Consider the following 22,558-nt stretch of genomic DNA (forward strand, 5'->3'; position numbering starts at 1 on the left):
TCTCTTGGGCTAGATTTCTCTCACCTGGAGTTCCGCCTGTGACACGTCGATCTCGCCCTTGTAAACAAATTCAATGATAAACTTGAGATCATTGAAACACACGTCCTGGGGCATTATAATAGTCGGATGTTTGCAGGGATTAGACAGCAGCAGTTTTTTGAAGTACGAACTGCAGGCCGAGAGTACCACCTGGGGAATTAAAAAGACGTGAGTTAGAAATTGTTTAAATATTCAGAAGAAATATTTTAAATAGTGAGAAAGTAGAGGATTTTTTTATATTTTTTTAAATTGGTTTTTTTGTGGGGAAATGTTTGAAATATTTGGGGATAATATTTTTAAGTGGAATGTTTAATGTTTTTTGTCAATTGTAAAAGTCAACTTGGGCCCAATTCAACATGTCAAGTCAACTTTATATGTTTTAAGACAAAAAGACTTGAATTATAAGAAGAGAAACAGAATTTTTTTGAAATATTTTTTCTTTTTAATCTGTTTTTGTGGTGAAATATTTAAAATATTTGAAGATAATATTTTTAAGTGGAATGTTTAATGATTTTTGTCAATTGTAGACGTCAACTCGGGCCCAATTCAACATGTCAAGTCAACTTCATATTTTTTTAATACGAAAAGACTTGAATTATAAGAAGAAAAACTGATTTTTTTTTAAAGATATTTTCTTTTTAATCTGTTTCTGTGGTGAAATATTTAAAATATTTGGAGATAATATTTTAAGTGGAATGTTTAATGTTTTTTGTCAATTGTAAAAGTCAACACGGGCCCAATTCAACATGTCAAGTCAACTTCATATTTTTTAAATACAAAAAGACTTGAATTATAAGAAGAAAAACAGAATTTTTTTGAAATATTTTTTCTTTTTAAATCTGTTTTTGTAGTGAAATATTTAAAATATTTTGAGATAATGTTTTAAATGGAATGTTTAATGTTGTTTATCAATAGTAAAAAGTCAACTTGGGCCCAATTCAACGTATGAACTCAACTTGATATTTTTTAACACAAAAAGACTTCAATATAATCGAGTTTAACGTGAATATGTAGCTCATATGTGTAGGTCACATGTAAAAGGGGAAATTTATGTTGCGGTTCACATCCAGTGACGTCACAGGAAGTTGATAAGTAAAATTTATGGATTTCGGTTGAAGAGAACCAGAATTTTTTTGAATATATTTTTTAAAATCCTTTTTTGTGTAAAAAAAAAACAAAAATAATATTTTAAATGGAATATTTAATGGTTTTTATCAACACTAAAAGTCAACTCGGGCCCAATTCAACTTATCAACTCCATTTCATCCTTTTCAACACAAAAAAAAATTCAATAAACGAAGAGACCCAGATTTTTTTTGAAATATTTTTTTTTTAATCTGTTTTTGTGTTGAAATATTTCAAGATAATATTTTAAATAAATTATTGAATGTTGTCTATCAACCCTAAAAGTCAAATCAGGCCCAATTCAACCCATCAACTCAAAATCATCTTCAAAACCTTTATCTACATTAAAATATTCAAAAATAATCTTTTAAATACAAAACTAAATATCATTTATCAACACAGGACAATTCAACACCAAGAAAATTCAACACATCAACTCATCATCAACCCCTTCAACCCCAAAACCATCAAAACCTCCCCCCGACGCTGATCCCTTCCAACTCATTTTACGGAACGTCAATTTACACATTTTTACATCAAATCAGCACACGATAAAATTACTGTAAAATTCATGTGTTGAAATCCGTTCAACATCTTCATATTAAGGACTCCCACGAAGAAGGAGTCAACGAGTCATGAACCCCACGACTCCTGACGCAATTAAAATCGCCTCATCCCCCAGAGGAAGACGAAATCCAAATAAATCGACCCAATTCCCCTTCACTGAAAAAAAACTCTAATTTTCCCAATTAAAATATTAATTAAAATTTTTCTCATCATAAATTTAACCCACATTTCCCCAGAACCTCCCACACTTCTCACCCAAAAAATCTGATCTCCAAAATCCTGTTTTTCCCCGAATCTAAAACCGATTTTACTCATTCCCTCCCCACCCCGTACCCCAAATCCACAAAAATCACTTCTGATTACCCAGAGATAACGGAATTACGTCACTCGTTGCATCCACACGCGATAACAATCCACAAGTCGAGATATCGCGAGATAGTCCCTGCAATACCTCCATTACCCCATCCTGGTGCTCACAAAAATCATTTAACTCCACCAAAAGACCCAAATTCTCCCCAAAAACGTCCATTTCAACCCCAAAGGGCCTCCAAACCCCCCTAAAGCTCCCTGCATCCCCTCCCCCAACCCCCTGAACCCCCTCACAATACCAAACCGACGTAGAACTCCCCCAAGACCCCATTCCCCCTTAAAAACCCCAAATTCGACCCACCAAAACGCCCCCACCACCTCCATCACTCCCCAACCACCCCTGTGACCCCCATTCCCCCCATCTCATCTCCTCAACCATCCCCTGGAGTCCCAAAGTCTCACCCCCACGTCCCCAATCATCTCCTGAAGTCCCAAACCCTTCCCCCAACGTCTCCAACAAAACAAACAAAGAAAAACCCAAAATCCTTTGTTCTCCAATCCCCAATTAATCGCCATTTTCCTTCAAAATCTTTCGAAATCGAAACTCCTCATCCCCCAGCCCCAACACTCCCTCACCTCCTCCCCCCATTAATCCCAATTAATCCCAATTAACCCCACCATAATTAACAACAAAATCCTACCTTGTGGGCCTTCAACGAGGCCTCATTACAGGCAAGTGTGACATCAACAAAGGCCTCAGTCTGAAGCAACTGATGAAAAACCGAGGTCATGTTCGACTGGTAGTTGTTCCACCGCAGGCAGTAGTGCTGCCCAGCCATCCCTCCGCTGGACAAACAAACAAAATCCCCAATAAATAAATAATCACAACCACCAACCCCACCACATCCCCAACAACCTCCAATGGCTGCCACACCATCGAAGAAACTCAGTCATAATTAACATCCAAAAATCCCAAACAAAGGAAACGTCGCAGAACCGAAGGAACGCCAACCCATCTGAGGATCCAATATCCTTCGGTGGTCGGTAAGGTAGGGAATCCCGGTGAAAAACCTACCAAGAATCGATTACCCAGGACGTTTCACTTCTCCACGACTTCACCAGTATTTAACTCATGCAAAATCTCAGGGAATGTGACGATCAGGTTAAACACACGACACGTCGTACCCAGAATTATCACTTGTGGACTGAGGATGACACGACATCGAATGGAATCCTGGGGCGTTGGTTTTGTATTCAATAATTTCACCTGCTCCCAACTGTTCTTTATCTTTATCTATCTGCTGCGAGTCTGTACACCGGGTATTGGACGTTATCTGCACGTAGACACCCGGACTTTTATCAGGTGCTTAGACACGACGACGATAACGTACAGTCTAAGCTCCATTTTCTTCCTCTTCTTTTTCGCCGATCGTTCCCTCTCATTTCGTGTCATCTCTCTCCTCTGGTGTCTCATTATTTTTTTTTTTATCCGGATGCTAATTTTTTCCTCTTTCCTCGTCTTCTTGACGTGGTGCGACTCGTTTAACGTTTTTTTTTCCTCGTTTTGCAGATGAATTCTACCGACGTCTCAGAATGTCTCAATTATTCATTGCCAGGAGGAATTGGATCAATGACGCCTCAACCTGGTGGATATACACTTTTTTCAGCTCTTCTTCATCGTCACCTCTCACTTATTCAAATTCCTGGGGATTTTTACAACGACGGGAGGTTGGTCGTCGGTTGGCGGACGTCTGGGGGATCGGGGAAGTGGGTTAACTGGTGACCGGTGGGGTGATAACGAGAGCGAAGTGCTAACGATGTTTCAACGTGCGATTATTTTCTGGTGGTAGGTCCTCGTCGTCGGTGGGTAATCGATCAGATAGTTTTTATGGGGATGATGATCAGGGGGGAATGTTATGGACGAAAATATGGTGGAGGGATGGGGTGGAGGGGGGGATATGGTGGGGTGGAGGATTGGGAGGAATTAGTTGAGTGTTGTCTTTGTGGGGGAATTGATTTGTAATTGTAGTGGATTTTTGGTGTTAGGGATTAAACAAATAAGTCAGGAAATATTTAATGTTGATTATATTTTTGTTTGTTATATTTTTGTTCGAGATTTTTTTGTTTGGGATAATGATGATGACAACAATATCACAGTCCAAATGATTATAAATAATTATTTGAGTCTAGTCTTTGTAGGAAGTTGATTTCTAATTGTAAAGGATTTTTCTTCTCACGTATTAAACAAATAATTCAGGAAATATTTAATTATATTTAATTATAATTTCTGTTTATGATACTTTTGTTTGTGATTTTCTTGTCTTCATAGTTTTGTATCTGATAAAAATCATGAAAAGCGCGAAACGTGAGACAAAATAGCAATCAACCACTTGTTCAGTCAAGTTTTGTAGAAAAAATTAGATTTTGGAGCCTAATTTTTCTGATAAAACTAACCCTCATCCCTCGCTTCGCCTCCTGGAGGTCTAATTTCCTGGAAATTTCTGTCTGTGTCCCGCGACTTCCTGACCATTCGGTGAAGTCATAATTCGTCAATTCTAATTCCCTTCCAATTATGTGATGCCCTAAAGAACGATTAGACGATATTTCTGATGAATTTGAGAGTGAATTCCTGTACGATTCGATAGCTCAGTTGGATAATCGCACGTTCCGTAAAACCAGAAGACCCGGGTTCGATCCCCGGCCGAGTTAAACCAGAAATTTTTTCTTTCTAATTCTAATTCCCTTCTAATTATGTGATGTCCTAAATAAGGATTAGGCGATGTTTCTGGTGAATTTGATAGTGAATTCCTGTACCATTCGATAGCTCAGTTGGAAAATCGCACGTTTCGTAAAAGCAGAAGTCCCGGGTTCGATCCCCAGCTGATTTAAACCGGAATTTATTTCTCTCTAATTCTAATTCCCTTCTAATTATGTGATGTCCTAAATAAGGATTAGGCGATGTTTCTGGTGAATTTGATAGTGAATTCCTGTACCATTCGATAGCTCAGTTGGAAAATCGCACGTTTCGTAAAAGCAGAAGTCCCGGGTTCGATCCCCAGCTGATTTAAACCGGAATTTATTTCTCTCTAATTCTAATTCTCTTCGAATTATGTGATGTCCTAAAAAATGATTAGGCGATGTTTCTGGTGAATTCTAGAGTGAATTCCTGTACGATTCGATAGCTCAGTTGGAAAATCGCACGTTTCGTAAAACCAGAAGACCCGGGTTCGATCCCCAGCTGAGTTAAACCGGAATTTATTTCTCTCTAATTCTAATTCCCTTCAAATTATGTGATGCCCTAAAATAGGATTAGGCGATGTTTCTGGTGAATTTGAGAGTGAATTCCTGTACGATTCGATAGCTCAGTTGGATAATCGCACGTTCCGTAAAACCAGAAGACCCGGGTTCAATCCCCAGCTGAGTTAAACCGGAATTTATTTCTCTCTAATTCTAATTCCCTTCAAATTATGTGATGCCCTAAAATAGGATTAGGCGATGTTTCTGGTGAATTTGAGAGTGAGTTCCTGTACCATTCGATAGCTCAGTTGGATAATCGCAGGCGCCGTAAAACCAGAAGACCCGGGTTCAATCCCCAGCTGATTTAAACCGGAATTTATTTCTCTCTAATTCTAATTCTCTTCGAATTCCAAAAATGCTAATACATCTAATCTAATCCTAATTTTCCGACAACAATATTCAACATCACTTCCCCCGATATTTCCTCAAAAAAAAATCAATTCCCCCGAGAACAGAGGAAAGCATTGAAAAACCCGGAGTATTCGCTTGAGTTTTGCGCCCTGAAAGACCTTCAAGTTCCCCGATCCCCTGCAGGGTAGGAGCACTAAGCCCGCCGTCGCTGTCCTCCTCTTCGCAAACGTAAAAAAGGAGAAACGCGCGAATGAGAAGGAGTGAGATAAGGCACTAAGGAACGTCGATAACGTTGGAAAAACGTAAAAGTCAGGAATAGGTGGAGAGTAAGAGGTGGGCGGTGAGGTGGTAAAGGGTACGGGGGAAGTAAAAAGGATGAAAAATAGACGGAGAGGAGGTGAAGCCCCGTGGCCTCGGAAACTTCCACTGGGAAGGAAGAAATGAGGGGGGAGAAGACAGACGAGAAGAGGTATAAAAAGAGTATTAAAAAAAAAAAAAAAAATACATAAAAAGAACGGAGGGAGGATGAAGGATGAAGGAGTTTTGTGGGAGTTGGTAATGGAGGAAGAAGGAGAGGATATAAAGAAGTGATGGGGTCAGAGGAGTTGGGGGGACGGGGAGGAGGAGGATGGAGGGAGTGAGGTGATGGGGGGATAAAGAGAAAAGAGAAGCTCAGAAAAAAGGGGCCACGAGAAAATAGCGTCTTTCATTTATATATTTGTGTGTGTGTGTGTGTGTGTGTGTGTGTGTATGCGAATACGTAGTATGTGTGTATATGTTTGCACGCACGTGTTATACGCATATGTTGTATGTGTGTATGTGTGCACGCAAATATATATACACACACACATACAACATATATTTGTTGTGTGTGTGTGTGTGTGTGTGTTTGCACGAACGTGTTATATGCACATGGTGTATGTATGTGTATGTGTGTATGTGTGTGTGTAATATTTCGATGAGAAAGGGACATCCAAATACCAAATGTTAACTGAAGTACAAAGGGAAGAGGAAGGGCACCCATACATACACAATATATATGTATACATGTGACCCTCGTTTTATTTTTCTCTTCCACCCGGCTTTCTCCGTAGAACAGAACGACAACCAACGGAAATGCGTGAGAGGGTGGCGGCGGCGGGGGGGTGAGGGTGCGGGGGGGTTGTGAGGAAGATGAAGAGGAACCGTTGAAAAGGGCGAGGGGAAGAATATTCGGTCCTCGTTGGAGATTTTTTTTCCGAATTTCTCGGGTGGAGATGTGGATTTTCTTGGTGAAGAGACGAAATACAAGGGAAAGGGAGAAAGGGATGAGAAAGAATACAGACGATCCTTCGAGGGAATAGGGAGAGGGAAATGCTTTTGAAGAAGTTGGAGGTCTAGCATGAGACTCACGGTTTTCCTTTTGGATCGAACAGTCCAATGGAAAAACCCTTCGTCCCTTCGATTTCCTCGCCCTTCGCCCATTACTTTCTTGTCTTGGGGCGGACAAAGGATTCGCTGGTGCCGGTGCATCAGGGGGTTGGGGATTAATGATTTAAGTATCGAAGGAGTTTAATAATTTTATTAGACAGTCGGCCGGGGGTCGGCCAGCATTAACCGTAATTGGTCGAATGTCGGCAGAATGTCGGCTCGGGATCGGCGAGCATTAATTAAGACCGATTTCAGTGTCGGCCAGCATTAACTGTAATTGGCCCAATGTCGGCAGAATGTCGGCTCGGGATCGGCAAGCATTTACCGATTAATCAAGACCGATTTCAGTGTCGGCCGAGGATCGGCTAGCATTAACCGTAGTCGGCTCAATGTCGGCAGAACGTTGGCGAGCACTAACCAAGACCGATTTCAGTATCGGCCGGGGACCGGCCAGCATTAATCGACACTGGCCCAATGTCGGCGGAACGTCGGCGAGCATTAACCGAGACCAATTTCAGTGTTGGCCGACAGTCGGCCAGACATCGGCCAACATTAACCGACACTGGGCCAGTGTCGGCTGACTGTCGGCTCACGTCTCTCACCAGAGATGGGCTATTTATGCTTTCATTTTTGAACCTAAAGAGGCTCCAACGAATAATAATATTATTTATATCGATCGAAATATCGATATTTTTTCAAGTTGAGGATTGCAATTGTTTAAATGTTCCAGTGGAGCCGTTAACTAACAAATTTACCGACCCACATACGGTAAAAACGAAGATTCCTTCAACGACATTTACCCCAAATACCGGAGTTAGAAATAATACTTTCTACACGAGTGACAAACAATTCTCCCATTCGCCATTCGCATCTCCCACTTAATTTTTTTACAACTGCACCAGTGGAGCTATCGTACAACTTTCATCCGGCGGTAACCGCTCGTCTGCGAATTGACAGAATAATTATTTTTGATTTACTCAGTTGGACGAATGAAATGCAAATACTTAATGAACCGGGCGAGAGTTTATTTTATGGAAAGTGGAAAATCGATTCTACGGTATCGTGGGGGAATGGATTTGTTTAAATAACCGAGGAGAAACGGTGGTAATAATTTATTGTTTGTTGATACGAGAGCGAATGCAATTATTATAAATTAAAAAATTGCGCGAAGTGGGATTTCTATAATTTGACTTTTGGATAATTTTATAAGACTTCTAAGACCGATCAATGAAACTCATGAATTTTAACTTAATTATTATTAACAAATAGAAAAAAAAATCTGAAGCTCTTGTTTTTCACAAAAAAATTCAATAATTTCCTTAAAACTCATTCAAAATATTAAATACATCTTATCCCACCTTAAATCATAATTATGATTAACTCTAAACAAATATTCCAACTAATAAACAACAACATTAATTAATTTATAAACAAAAACAAACGATAAAAAATTACGAACTACAAAAATAAAAGAAAATCATTCTTAAAACTCAAAAACTCTCATATAATTTTATAAAACTTTAACAACCAATCAATAAAAATCATAAACTTTACTTCAATTATTATTAACAAACCCAAAAACATTTTTAAAAAATCCTGAAAGCTCTTGTTATCCCCCAAAAAATTCAATAATTCCCTTAAAATTCATTAAAAAAATATCAATCACACCTCATCCCACCTAAAATCTTAATCATCAATTACCCCTACCCCTCCTCCCGCCCCTTAAAACCCCCTAATATCCGTCAATTTACAACCGAAAAAATGAAAGCGATAAATAATCAGGAAAATGGCTACGGAAGCGTGTCAAACTAGTCCTAATTTCCGTCCTCAACATTCCCGGAGCAATAATATACCGTAAGGTATAAGAGTACCGCTATGCATTCCCCCCCCCCTCCCCCTCCCCGCGCCCGTCCAGAGTCTGCCCTTCGTTCACCTCCTCAGGATAAACCCCAACAGGTACCCGAAGCATTTCACCTCGCATCAGGCGTAACATTCTTCACCTGACGCCTCTCACCTGTTTCCCCTTCTCCCAAACTAATTTCCTTCATCTCCGATCGTTCGTTGATAAAGATGAGGCGCAATAGTTTTATTGTACGTCAAGGACGCAAAGTCATGGGTTTTCGGACGCGGTGCGAAAGGTGTTTTATGACGCGTTGGGAGGTAAAGTTTATTTTTTTTTTATTTGAAGGGAAACGTGAGGGGGAAGTGAGGAGGTTTGGGTGGGGGTGGGTGAAGGGGGATTTTTTAATTTGGGGGGGGGAGGGAGGGAGGAGGGGATTTTGGGGGGTGGGAAGTTGGGGTTAGGGGCGACGGTGAAGGATTTGGAAGTGAGGGATTTTTTTTTTTATTGTGAGGAAGGGAAGGGATGAGTTTTTATGACGAGGACGGGAAGTGGTGACTTTTATGATGGGGTGGGAAGGGTTTAGTTTCATCTGGTGAGGGGGAAGGATTCACTTTACTCTGGAGGAGGGGAATTAGTCGGTTTTTTATACTGAGGACGGGAAGTGATGAATTTTTATGACGAGGACGAAAAGTGGTTACTTTTATGCCGGGGGTGGGAAGTGTTTAGTTCCGTTAGAAGATTGGAAAGGATTCAATTTTCTTTGGAGGAGGGGAATTAGTCGGTCTTTTATACTGAGGACGGGAAGTGATGAATTTTTATCACGAGGACGAAAAGTGCTCACTTTTATGATGGGGGTGGGAAGGGTTTAGTTTCATTTGGTGAGGGGGAAGGATTCACTTTACTCTGGAGGAGGGAAATTAGTCAGTTTTTTATTCGTGAGACGGAAAGTGATGAATTTTTATCCCGAGGACGAAAAGTGATGACTTTTCTGCCGGATGAAGGGTAGGGAAAAGTGAGGATTTCACTTTCACGGGGTGAAGGGTCATCCCTCTAGGGGAAATATGGTGATTTTTTGGACTCCTTCACCTCAGAAAAGTGAAATCTTCACTTTTCCCTACTCTTCATCCGGCAGAAAAGTGATCACTTTTCGTCCTGCACCAAAAACTCAATTTCCAGTTCCAAAAATCACAATTTTCCCCCCAAAGGGATGACCTCCCACCACATGAAACCCAAATCCTCACTTTTCTCTACCCTTCACCCGTCCGAAAAGTCATCACTTTTCGTCCTGGACCAAAAACTCATTTTTCAGTCCCAAAAATCACAATTTTCCCCCTCAGAGGGATGACCCTTCATCCCAGGAAAGTAAAATCCTTACTTTTTCCTACCCTTCACCCGGCAGAAAAGTCATCACTTTTCGTCCTGCACCAAAAACTCAATCCCCCGTCTAAAAAAAACCCCATTTTCCCCCTCAGAGGGATGACCCTTCGTCCCAGAAAACTGAAATCCCCACTTTTTCCTACCCTTCACCCGTCCGAAAAGTGATCACTTTTCGTCCTGCCCCAAAAATTCATTTTCCAGTCCCAAAAATCACCATTTTCCCCCTCAGAGGGATGACCTCCCACCCCAGGAAAGTGAAACCCTCACTTTTCCTACCCTTCCCCCGTCCGAAAAGTACCAACTTTTCGTCCCCCGTCTCAAAAAGTGATGAAACCCTCACGAAAACACAATCCCACCCCCGTCAACCCCTTTTCCAATGATGAAAGGAAGACGAAGAAGGGTCGAAGACACGAAAAATCGCACCCTCAAGGGTTGATGCCTGTCGAAAAAAAAAATTACGTATCATAAGGGTCGGCGGGGGAGGGGGGGGGGAAATAGGGAAAATGTCTATTGCGCAGTACAAACCTCCGGATACAGTGAAGGGTGACGTGATCTGGTGTTCAAGGTCGCGCGTGTTAAGACGCACTAGTGAGAGCGAGGGTGTGACTAGGGTTTTTTTTTCGCCCTTTGTTCAGAGCCCTTTGCCACAGGGTACATAACCCTTGGGCTTTTAGTGGGTTACGGGGGTCGTTAAAATAGTAATGAATAATGGGAACAAAAGGGAGGATGAGATTGAATGGAAGAAGAGGGGGAGATCTATTTTTTTTTTTTTTTTTGTTGATGAATTGAAGGGAAAAAATGGCGTCGGGAATATTATTAATTAATGTTTGGGAAGATGATGATTTTTTCATCCCTTAGACATCCAAAAAACGTTGAAAACGCAAATTAATGGTGGGATATTTTTTTTAAGGGGGAAAATGGAATTTGAAATTTATTTTTTGTTTTTCAAGAGGATTTTTTCATCCCTCTGTCTTTTAGGGGTTGTTTGAGGAGTCTGAAGGACGGTAAAAATGCAAAATTAACCCCGAGACATTTTTCTGCCGCTGAAAAATGAAATTTGAATTTTATTTTCCTTTCCCAAGAGCATTTTTTCGTCGCCCAGACCTCCAAAAAACTTTGGAAAACCAAAATCGACCCCCAGACATTTTTCCGCAACAAAAAATAAAATTTCAACTCTATTTTTCACCCCCCCAAACCTCCAAAAAGCCCCTAAAAAACACAAATTAAACTCCCAGACATTTTCCCCCGTCAAAAAATAAAATTTAAACTTCATTTTTCATTCTCAAAATCATTCTCTCATCCCTCAAAATTCCAAAAAACCCTAAAAAACACAAAATCAACCCCCAGACATTTTCCCCCACCAAAAACCAAAACTTGAACTTAACTTTTCATTCCCAAAATCATTTTCTCATCCCCCAGCTCTCCAAAAACCCCTAAAAAATCAAATTAAACCCCCAGACAATTTCTCCCACCAAAAAATAAAATTTCAACTTTATTTTTCATTCCCAAAATCATTCTCTCATCCCTCAAACCTCCAAAAAACCCTCAAAAACACAAAATCAACCCCCAGACATTTTATCCCACCAAAAAACAAAATGTGACCTCTATTTTTCATTCCCAACATCATTTTCTCATCCCCCAGCTCTCCAAAAACCCCAAAAAAACTAAATTGAACCCCCAGACATTTTCCCCTACCAAAAAATAAAATTTCAACTTCATTTTTCATTCCCAAAATCATTTTCTCATCCCTCAAACCTCCAAAAAACCCTAAAAAACACAAAATCAACCCCCAGACATTTTCCCCACCAAAAACCAAAATTTGAACTTGACTTTTCATTCCTAAAATCGTTTTCTCACCCCTCAAACCTCCAAAAAAACAAATTAAACCCTCAGACATTTTCCCCTACCAAAAAATAAAATTTAAACTTCATTTTTCATTCTCAAAATCATTTTTTCATCCCTCAAAACTCCAAAAAACCCTAAAAAACACAAAATCAACCCCAAAACGATTTCCCCCCCTAAAAAATAAAATTTGAATTTTATCTTTCATTCTCAAAATCATTTTCTCATCCTCCAGCTCTCCAAAAACCCCCAAAAAATCAAATTAAACCCCCAGACAATTTCTCCCACCAAAAAATAAAATTTAAACTTTATTTTTCATCCCAAAAATCATTTTCTCATCCCCCAGCTCTCCAAAAAACCCTAAAAACCAAATTAAACCTCCAAACCAAATTTCCCCCACCAAAAATCAAAACTTGAACTTTACTTTTTATTCCCAAAAGCATTTTCTCACCCCTCAAACCCCCAAAAACCAAATTAAACCCCCAGACATTCCCCACCCCCCCCCCCCCACCCCCCCAAAACTAAAATTTCAACTTTATTTTCCATTCCCCAGATGATTTTCTGTTCTCCTTCTGCATTCAAGACAGGATTTTTATCTCCCTGAAAGGATATAGAGGAAACCAGTACACCATATCGCATGTGTGTGTGTGTGTGTGGAGGGGGTGGGTAAGAAATAAGAGAAGAAAAGGGGTGGAAATGGGTTTCTCTTGAGGGGTTCCCCAGCTTTTCTCGTCTCCACGAAAACAGCCCCAGTGGATCCCACAGTGAGATGTTGCGCTCGTGGAAAAGGGCGGCCGGGGGGTGGTGGGGGGGGGGGGGTAGGGGGATGAGAGTGGAAGTAGAAGGAATCGAATAGAAAGGAAAATGCACACACGTATACAACGGAATAGGGGAGGATCCTGTGTGTGGGTGGGTGAGAGCGAACGGTGGATAGGAGAGTTCCCTTTGTGAGGAGCGGTGAACGCTGGCGAAGGGATGAAAGCGTAGGGTGAAAAAGCTCGGGGGGAGGGGGGGGGGAGGGGAGGGGGACAGATGGCCGTTATACCTACGACGGACAATGAGAAACTCGAGAGATAAGGGGAATGCGCAAGAGCACGAAAGAAGGGAAAAAAGATGGCGAGGGAATGAGAAATAAAAAAAAAAAAAAAAAGGGAAAAAAAATTTTTTTTAATGAAATAAAAAAAAGGGGAGGAAAAGAAATTAAAAATTTTGTTGGATGTTTTTTTGGATTTTTGTATGTTATTGAGATTAGAAACGTCAGGTAAATGGGTTTCCCCCACTTTTTTTTTAATTAAAAAAAATTTTTTTTTTAATTAATTTTTTTTTTTTTTTTTTTTATACATTTTCTTTGTATCAGTTGTACGAGGATGTGGGTGGTGGGTGAATGTGCAAGAGTACGAAAGAAGGGAAATAGGCGCCGAGAGAATGAGAAATAAAAAAAAGGGAAAAAATTTAAAAAATTTAAAAAAGAGGAAAAAAAGTAAATTAAAAAATTTTGTTTGATATTCTTTTTTTGGACTTTTGTATGTTATTGCGATTAAAAACCTCAGGGGATGGAAAAATTTTTAATCAAAAAAAATTTTTTTTTTAATTAATTTTTATTTTTTTCTAAATTTTGTTATAACACTTTCCTTTGTATCAGTTGTAACAGGATGTGGGTGGTGGGTGAATACAAAGATCACAAAAGAAGGAAAAAAGCCCCCAAGAGAATAAAAAATAAAAAAAATTAAAAAAAAATAAGAAAAAGAAATTGAAAATTTCCTTTAATATTTTTTTTTTCTACTTTCGTATGTTATTGCCATGAGAAACCCAAGGAAATGGAAAAACGTCAGTTTTGAACCGATTTCCCCCAAATTAAAAAAAAAAAATTTAATTAATCAATTTTTCTTAATTAATCAATTTTTTTCTTTCTAAATAACACTCTTCTTTGCATCACTCGCACCAGGATATAGGTGGCTGGTGAATACGAAGATCACAAAAGAACGCAAAAAGCCCCCAAGAGAATAAAAAATAAAAAAAAATAAAAAAAAATAAAAAACCGAAATTGAAAATTTCCTTTAATATTTTTTTTTTTCTACTTTCGTATGTTATTGCCATGAGAAACCCAAGGAGATGGGAAAATGTCAGTGTTGAACGGGTTTCCCCTACTTTTTTTTTTTTTTTTTTTTTTTTTTTTCCTCTTTATAACACTCTTCTTCGTCTCAGTCCTACCAGGATGTGGGTGGCGGGTGAAAGGCGAGAGGTGGAGGAGAACTCGTTCGAGATAGAGGAAGAGAAAGAGACGATGCGGGGGGTGCGGGGGGGGGGAGGGAGGGAGGGAGGTAGAGAGGTAGAGAGAGGGAGATAACTATAATGTACCCATATTAGACGGTCTATGAACAGAAAGTAGGTGGGAGAGGTAGAAGGATCAAGGATAAAATGAGAGCTAAAAAGTTGTCTTGAAAGGAGAATGAGAAACGTTAAAAAAAAAAAAATAATGATGAAATGAGGGTAAAGAGTGTTGAAAATAATTTTGAAATTAAGTAGAACAAGTCGTCGTGAGGAGGACTTGAATCATCTCCTGGGGAATGTCCAGGATATGATAATGAAAGGAATAAGTTGAATTGATAATTGAAATTTGAAAAAGTATTTTTAAGGTGCGATGTTGGGGGTTTTTCGGGAGAATTGATAGGGAAATAATTAAGGATATTAATTAATTAGGAAAAAAATTATTGGAAATTAAAGTTGATGTGTGATGTATATAATGAGGTTAATTAGGTAGAGCAGATGAGTGTAATGAGTGTATATGTGTAACAAAACATGTTGTGATTTGATGTAACAAATTGGGATTTGAGGGTTTATGGGAGGGTAAACCAATTGTTTAAAAATTTTTTAATGGAAATGAAGGAGTGGGAGGGGTTAGGGGGGTTGAGGGGGAGGATGTTGGGGGGGGGGGTGTGAAATAAAGAAGACGTTTGTGATGTGAGAGGAAGGAGTGATTAGAAAATATTAAATTGACTGAGCGAATGAGCAAAATAATTTTATTTGGAAATGAGCGGGTTTTTAATGATTGAAAATTGTAAATAAGTATTGGATTTGTTTAGGGGAAGTGACTAAATTTAATTGCCGATCGAACTCTGTAATTAAATGATAGAAAAGAATTCTAACTGTCGGAGCGAATGAGCAAAATGATTTTGTTTGAAAATGAGCTGATTTTTAATGATTGAAAGTTGTAAAAAAATATTAAATTTGTTTAGAGGAAGTTACTAAAGAGCGAAATGTGTGATTAAATAATAGAAAGAATATTCTAACTATCAGAGCAAATGAGCAAAATAATTTTATTTAAAAATGAGCTAATTTTAAATAATTGAAAGTTGTGAATAAGTGGATTAAATGTCCTGCTAGGCACTAACTAAAGATCGAAATGTATAATTACACAAAAAAGAGTTTTTGTAACTACAAGAGCAAATGAGCAAAACACTTTTATTTAAAATGAGTTCATTTTAAATAATTCAAACTTGTAAATAATTCTGAAATTTATTTAGATCGACAAACTAAAAATCGAAACGTACAAGTAAACAACAAAAAAACATTTCTAACTACAACAAGAGTAAATGAGCGAAACAATTTTATTTGAAGTGACTTATTTTTAAACAATTCAAACTTGTAAAAAAGTGTTAAATTTCTTTAGAGCAACTGACTAAAGATCGAAATCTGTAATTAAACAACAACAAAAATTCTCTAACTACAAGAGCAAATGAGCAAAACAATTTTATTTATAATAAACTCATTTTAAATAATTCAAACAAATAAATAATTTTCAAATTTCCTCACATCAACAAACTAAAAACCAAAACCCACAATCAAACAACAAAAAAAAATTCAACTACAAAAACAAATGAGCAAAACAATTTTATTAAAAATGAGTTCATTTAAAATAATTCAAACTCATAAATAATTCCCAAATTTCCTCACATCAACAAACTAAAAATCAAAACCCACCATCAAACAACAAAAAAAAATTTCCAACTACAACAAGAGCAAATGACCAAACTAATTTTATTTATTATTCATTACTTATCATTATTTTATTTAATTATTAAAATAAACTCATTTTAAACAACTCAAACTCATAAATAATTCCCAAATTTCCTCCCACCAACAACCTAAAAACCAAAACCCACAACCAATCAACAAAAAAACCTCCAACTACAAAAACAAATGACCAAAACAATTTTTACTTTGTTCCTTTTATCATAAGGTCTTATTCACCGGTGGAATGGAGGAACCGGAGGGACATCCGGATGAGTAACGGTAGATGTACCACTATTGCACGTAAGACCCAGAGGTGGAGGCGAGAGGCAAAAAAAAAAAAAAAAAATACAAGAAGAGATAAAAGTGCCTGAGTCTGTGTGGAGGGGGGGATCGAGGGGGAAAGAACCGACAGAACAGACTACAGGAGCCACAAGGAGCGGCGGAGGGTCGGGGGGAGGTTGGGGAGCGAGTGGATCGCCTGGAGGGGGAGAGGTACGACGCAGTGAACGAGGTGATGAGGGGGAGGGGGGAAGGAGGAGGGGGTGGAGGGGAGGGACAAAAGAGAAAATGACAGACACAAGAAAGGCGAATCTAGAGAGTGCGATACACATAACGATTCGATTGGAAATTCACTAGATATGAGTCACCCCCCCCCCCCGACCCCCCTACAGTTTCAGTAGTTAGACATCATAATTTTCATGAATTATTTATTAATGATTTTTTTATAAACAAATAGGAGAATAAAAAATTGCTGGAATGATGATTTCACGGCGTGGAGGACTGAGCGAGGTGAGCGAGCAAGGCCAGTCGTGAGGGAACAGTAAAATTGTGGAGAATGTGTACGTCGGGCCAGCGTTACTGGCCTAGATTCAAGCAAAGACCTGCTTTCTAGGCAGCATTTCTCTTTATCAGGAGAGAAGGCGAACGGTATACAGGGGAGAGGGTAAAAGTTGTGTGAATGTTGAGGGAAAATGGAAAAGAAAATATTTTTTTGAAATGGTGGGTTGATGTTTTGGTGGAAATTTTGGGGATTGGGATTGAAATGAGGTGTTTTCCGGGGGGGTTAGGGAATTATCCGATGGGTGAGACGGAAAAACTCGGAAAAATGGAAAAAACAATATTTTTCCAGCTCAATATTTGGCGTAAATTTGAAAAATAAAAATTGAAATGAGGTTTTTTGAAAATGAAATGAGGTTTTGAGGTGTTTCTTGATGGGTTTGGGGGATTATCGAATGGGTGAGATGGAAAAACCCGGAAAAATGGAAAAGAAAATATTTTTCCAGCTCAATATTTGGCCTAAATTTCGGAAATTAAAATTAAAATGAAGTTTTTAAAAAATTAAAATGAGGTTTTGAGGTATTTTTCGATGGGTTTGGGGAAATTATCCGATAGATGAGATGGAAAAACCCGGAAAAATGGAAAAGAGAATATTTTTCCTTGAAATCTCACCTCAATATTTGGTGTAGATTTCAAAAATTAGAATTAAAATGAAGTTTTTCAAAAATTGAAATGAAGTTTTTAAAAATTATAATGAGGTTTTCAGGTGTTTCGGGGGATTATCCGATGGGTGGGACGGAAAAACCCGGAAAAATACAAAAGAAAATATTTTCCCTCTTCAAAATTTGGCCTAAATTTCAAAAATAAAAATTAAAAAGAATTTTTTTTTAAATTAAAATGAGGTTTTGAGGTATTTCCCCATGACTTTGGGGAATTATCCGATGGGTGGAACGGAAAACCCCGGAAAAATGAGGGAGAAAAGTGGCGGGGGGTCGAGGAACCCGGAAAAACCGTGAAAAATCCCAAAATTTGACGTGTTTTCATCACCAAAGGGGCGATTTTTGGTTTTTCTACCCCTCAAAATTCATGGAAAAAATGGTGGGAGGTGTGATCGAAAACCCTGCTAAGGTATAAGTCCCAAAAACCCTCGGCACACCCGAAAAACTCGCTAATCACCGATTTATCGAATTCCGTAATTTGAATTTTCGCGCGTCGCCGTGTCCCATGTCCCCTTGTTTTTAATACCAAAACAAATCCACGTTCTCCCCCATTCGTAAACTGTCAAACCCACCGTGACCAGTTAAAAGCGCGCGAATTGAGGTTATAGTCCCAAATTTTTCGATAATCAATTAATCGATTAAAAATAATCGATTTAAAAATAATCGATTAAAGATAATCGATAAAAAATCGATTGAAAATAATCAATACGAAATTGATTAAAAATAATCGATTAAAAAAAAAATCAATTAAAAAACAATCGATTTAAAAATAATCGATTAAAAAAAATCGATTTAAAAATAATCGATAAAAAATCGATTGAAAATAATCAATAGAAAATAGATGAAAAAAAAACCGATTGAAAAAAAAATCGATTAAAAAACAATCGATTTAAAAACAATCGATTAAAAAACAATCGATTTAAAAATAATCGATAAATAATCGATTGAAAATAATCAATAAACAATTGATTAAAAATAATAGATTTTAAAAAAAATCAAAAAAAAAACAATCGATTAAAAATAATCGATTAAAAAAAATCGATTTAAAAATAATCGATACCAAATCGATTGAAAATAATAATCAATAAAAAATAGATGAAAAATAATCGATTGAAAAAAAAAATCGACTAAAAAATAATCGATTAAAAACAATCGATTTAAAAATAATCGATAACTCGATCCAAAAAAAATATATCAAACTCATCCCTAATTTCTCGTACCTTACCATGACCCCGTTGACAGCTGATCTCGAATATCCTACCCTCACACCAACAAATCCAATTCAAAACAATCCCGGCTCGTTGGGCCCGCACAAGTCCCCAAAACCTCCCAAAAATCCCTCGAAAACCACAAAACAATACACCATCGACAAACACCAAAATCCCACCAATCACCTCAATTTCACTGTCAAACGTCAGCTGTCATAATTCCCTCATTAAAAATCCACCGACACTCCTCACACCTGTCAAATCAATCCCCCCAACAAAAAGCCCGGGAAATTCAACTGCCCTCGATAACCTCAATCATTCACAACTCAATTTAAACATAAAAATATTGACTTAAAAAAAAAAAATAATTTGTTGTTGTCAAGATAACGCACACGCGACGCGATGCGAACGTCGAGTGGACGTGGATTTTAGCGCGCTGTGAGGACTCGCTGGTGCGGGTATGATTTTTACTCCACACTAGGTGGCGGTCGGTGGGGGGCAGGGGGGTGGGGGGGGGGTGGCGAGGGGGGAAGGGGGTCTTTTGCCGGTGGATATGCGCTCGCAGCGCAGACGGTGGCGCAAAGCGATTAAGCGATTTTGTTGTGGACCTCGATATTCCTCTTCCTCACGAGAGGGGGTGGGTGGGGGGAGGGGGGGGGGCGGGTGGACAGGGGGGGTGGGGGGCACTCTCTTCCCGGCTTTCCACTTCTCCCGCGTTAAAGAAGCTCCTTTCGCCTCTCCCGCGGGTTGCGCAGGCCATCGGGAAGTGGTGATACCCCGACTGAACGAAAACCAACGCCTACCCCCACCCCCCCCCGGGGGGGTCAGAATCGTTGGGAGCCAATGGGATGCGTGGACTACTTACGGGATCAGGGGCGAAGTTGAGAGGATGGGATTTTTCTCGAAATTTTCCGGCGATTAAAGAGGATTTTTGAGGGAAAAAAATTGAGGATTTTTTTTTTGGATTTGGTTTTGGGGGTGGGGAGGAATTTTGAGAAAATTTTGGTGGGGAAAATTTTTTTTTTGGGGCGGAAAGGGAGGGGGGATGTTGGAGGGAACGGGGGATTTAGCGCGTGGTACGGTACTGGCAGTCTCGACCCCACTCTTGGGAGGTAGATGCGCAGTGACGGGTTTACGGTCGTTTGCGGTGGATGTGCGCAGCGTCTGCTCAATCTGGTCCTTCACGATATTCCGTGCAATAGTCGGTTGGCACTTCGGCATTCGTCGTCGATCGTTACGTACGGGAGAGAGGATCGCCATTGTGTTGGAAGCATTCACGACGCTCGGGTAGTGCACGCTGAGGACCCGGACTTTCCACCGGAGAGCGTAGTTTTCCTTCAAGAATTTTCCTCTTGTGATATTTAGACTGTGCCAACATTAGGTGAGTCAGACAATTTATTAACGATGATTTATGGTATCGGCGGGGGGGAGGGAGGGTCGAGGGGTTGATTTTCCGGTGACCGAGGCAGTCGGGAGAGTGAGCGTCCCTTTTTCGTTGGGCTTTTCCGGGGATCGTCGGCCCCAGAAAAATCATTTTCCGGGTTAACTCAGTCGTTTTTATCGTTTTAACGCACGTTCTCGACGTTTTTTCCGATGATTTTTATGGTATCTCGAGGGGGGACAATGGGGAATGGCCTTTCCCACGGAATTTTCGCCGAAATTTTTCGCCATTTTGTACTCCCGAGGCCACATTGGCCGCCATTACTGTACGTCGATCGCCGTTTGCCTATAGTATGCAAATTTTTGTAACTAAATCTACCGACATGTGATTATTTTTACGTCGCTCAGCGTTTTTTTTTATTGTTTATTTTATGACACGTTTTATTCATAAGTTGAATCGATAATTCGGAAAATTTTATTCGTTCGTTGAATTGGAAATAAATTTTTCCGATGAAAAACCAACGGTTTTTGGTAATTTATTTTCTTACATTTTCGTCGGTTTTGTCGTTTTCTTCATTTTTTGGACCTGAATTTCCCAAAAAAATCGACAAATCACTTCACCCTCCGCTAAATAATTAAACACAATTGTTAATAAATTATTTACGTCGTCCAAAATTCACCAAATTTTCCCCAGTAAATAAAAAAAAAATTGTAAACTAGGGAAATTCGTCAACAAAAATTGTGTTTAATTTTTTTTGGCGACGTAAATCTCAATTTTTATTTCTTTTCTTGGAATTAATATTTAAAAAAAAAAAACGGGGTAGAACGGGCCGACTTTGTGGAAGCGGCGACGGTTGGGTTGCCGGCGTTGCCACGACTTTTTTTTTTTTTTTCCTCCGGAAAGCCCAGGAGAGAGGAAAAGAGGGGGTATTGGACGGTTGATGGTGGGGTGAACCGGAGCAACGTTCAACGTACGTAATGCCATTGTCGTGAAGGGCATCGTGGAACTAACACACGTCGTGAAATACTAACTCCCCCCCCCCTCCAGGGTGTTGTTCCTAGTGTAGCGTCTACCTCGTTTGTGATATTAGAAACGTTTTTTTATACCCGAGGATTTTTTGGTGAGTGAAAAATTCAGTTGAAATCCGCCATTTTGGGGAGAAATGTTGAATAAATCGTGATAATTCGATAGAAATTTTTTTTTTTGTCGTTCGGGCGTCACCGAATTCGCCGATTAATCGATATTTAACCGGTGATTTTGATGGTTATGGCGTCGTGATTAGTACGAATGTGTATGTGGGGATGAAATTAGGGGTAATTGGTGGGTATTTGGGGTGAATTGAGGTGTGAAAATGTAATTATTGGGGTGAATTTGGAATTTTATGATGAATTTTCGCCATTTTGTACGTGTACGATTCTGTTGGCCGCCATATTGGGTGCCCCCGTTGCCGCTTTATTCCAGGGGAGTTGCGATGGGGGAAGTGAAGTGGTCAGGGGGGGTGGGGGGAGGGTGAGGGAAACGTTGAGTACAAAACCCAGAGGTGTTTCCCCTCGAGGAGGTGCGCGCGCTCGTTTGTCTTCACTGTATTTCCCCCCCTCTCGCCCTCCCCTCCTTTCACCATCCCTCTAAACCCCCTTTCCCCTACCCCCCACCACCCCCCTTAGTTGCCATTTTTCCATCCACATTTTCTCGTCTACGTGCCAGACATCAGGCGATCGACATAATAATCTAGGGTCCCTAGACAATTTACCGACAGAGTAAATTTTTTGTTTTTATTTTATTAATCATTGGTATAAATTATTTATTTAATTTTAGGGTGTAATTAGTCATGTGGTGGGGTTAGACGAGTGTTGATAATAATTATTATTATTATTTGATGTAGTGGATTTATGGAATTAAATAATTAAATAATTGATATTGTTTGCTCTGGGGGTAAAGTGGATGGGGAATTGGTGATTAATCGATGGTAATGTTTTTGTTTTATTTTTTTTTTTATCTGTGACGCAATGGGCGGAGGTGATAATAGTATAAATAGATTATGCAATCGTTTGGGTATCTACTTTATCAACTGAGGGGGTGGGTGGGGTGAAGGGGAAGTGTGTGTGTGTGGGGGGTGGTGGGGGTATGGTTCAACCCTTTGATCGATTTTCCGTGAGTTTGCGCAGTTTATGAATTTGTCGATTGATTTTATGTACCATCAACACACACACACATGCACACACACACACATGCACACACACACACACACACACACACACACACGTTCTCACACATCTACATTCATATTCCATTACACACA

General features: G+C 39.3%; 2 protein-coding genes and 1 long non-coding RNA gene across 14 annotated transcripts in view; 2 read left to right on the forward strand and 1 right to left on the reverse strand.

Moving 5' to 3' along the window:
• Psq (pipsqueak) overlaps nucleotides 1–19,338 on the reverse strand; it is a 53,533-nt gene extending 34,195 nt beyond the window's left edge. For 2 of the 7 annotated variants that reach the window (XR_010300526.1, XM_064137778.1), the window contains exons 1-3: nucleotides 2,957–3,093; nucleotides 2,742–2,886; nucleotides 25–189 (exon numbers count right to left, since the gene is read on the reverse strand). Coding sequence is in view for 6 of the 7 variants with exons in the window: in XM_064137778.1 (XP_063993848.1) it covers nucleotides 25–189; nucleotides 2,742–2,886; nucleotides 2,957–3,003 (357 nt within the window). In the remaining variant the exon portion in view is untranslated. Of the gene's footprint in view, nucleotides 1–24; nucleotides 190–2,741; nucleotides 2,887–2,956; nucleotides 3,095–3,115; nucleotides 3,617–18,890 lie in introns of those variants that run through there. The other 5 variants (XM_064137784.1, XM_064137781.1, XM_064137779.1 and 2 more) reach the window with 5 other exon arrangements.
• LOC135171316 (uncharacterized) lies at nucleotides 3,264–4,157 on the forward strand. The gene is made up of 2 exons (XR_010300527.1): nucleotides 3,264–3,403; nucleotides 3,611–4,157. It is a non-coding gene; the product is annotated as an uncharacterized LOC135171316 (long non-coding RNA).
• A 741-nt stretch (nucleotides 19,339–20,079) lies between the features above and the next one.
• Nucleotides 20,080–22,558, forward strand: part of Lola (longitudinals lacking) — a 51,077-nt gene continuing 48,598 nt past the window's right edge. For 3 of the 6 annotated variants that reach the window (XM_064137802.1, XM_064137803.1, XM_064137804.1), the window contains exon 1: nucleotides 20,082–20,259. The gene's annotated coding sequence lies outside the window, so the exon portion shown is untranslated. Of the gene's footprint in view, nucleotides 20,260–21,227; nucleotides 21,380–22,558 lie in introns of those variants that run through there. The other 3 variants (XM_064137799.1, XM_064137801.1, XM_064137800.1) reach the window with 3 other exon arrangements.

Source organism: Diachasmimorpha longicaudata, chromosome 19 (assembly GCF_034640455.1).
Source record: "Diachasmimorpha longicaudata isolate KC_UGA_2023 chromosome 19, iyDiaLong2, whole genome shotgun sequence".
Lineage (NCBI taxonomy): Eukaryota > Metazoa > Arthropoda > Insecta > Hymenoptera > Braconidae > Diachasmimorpha > Diachasmimorpha longicaudata.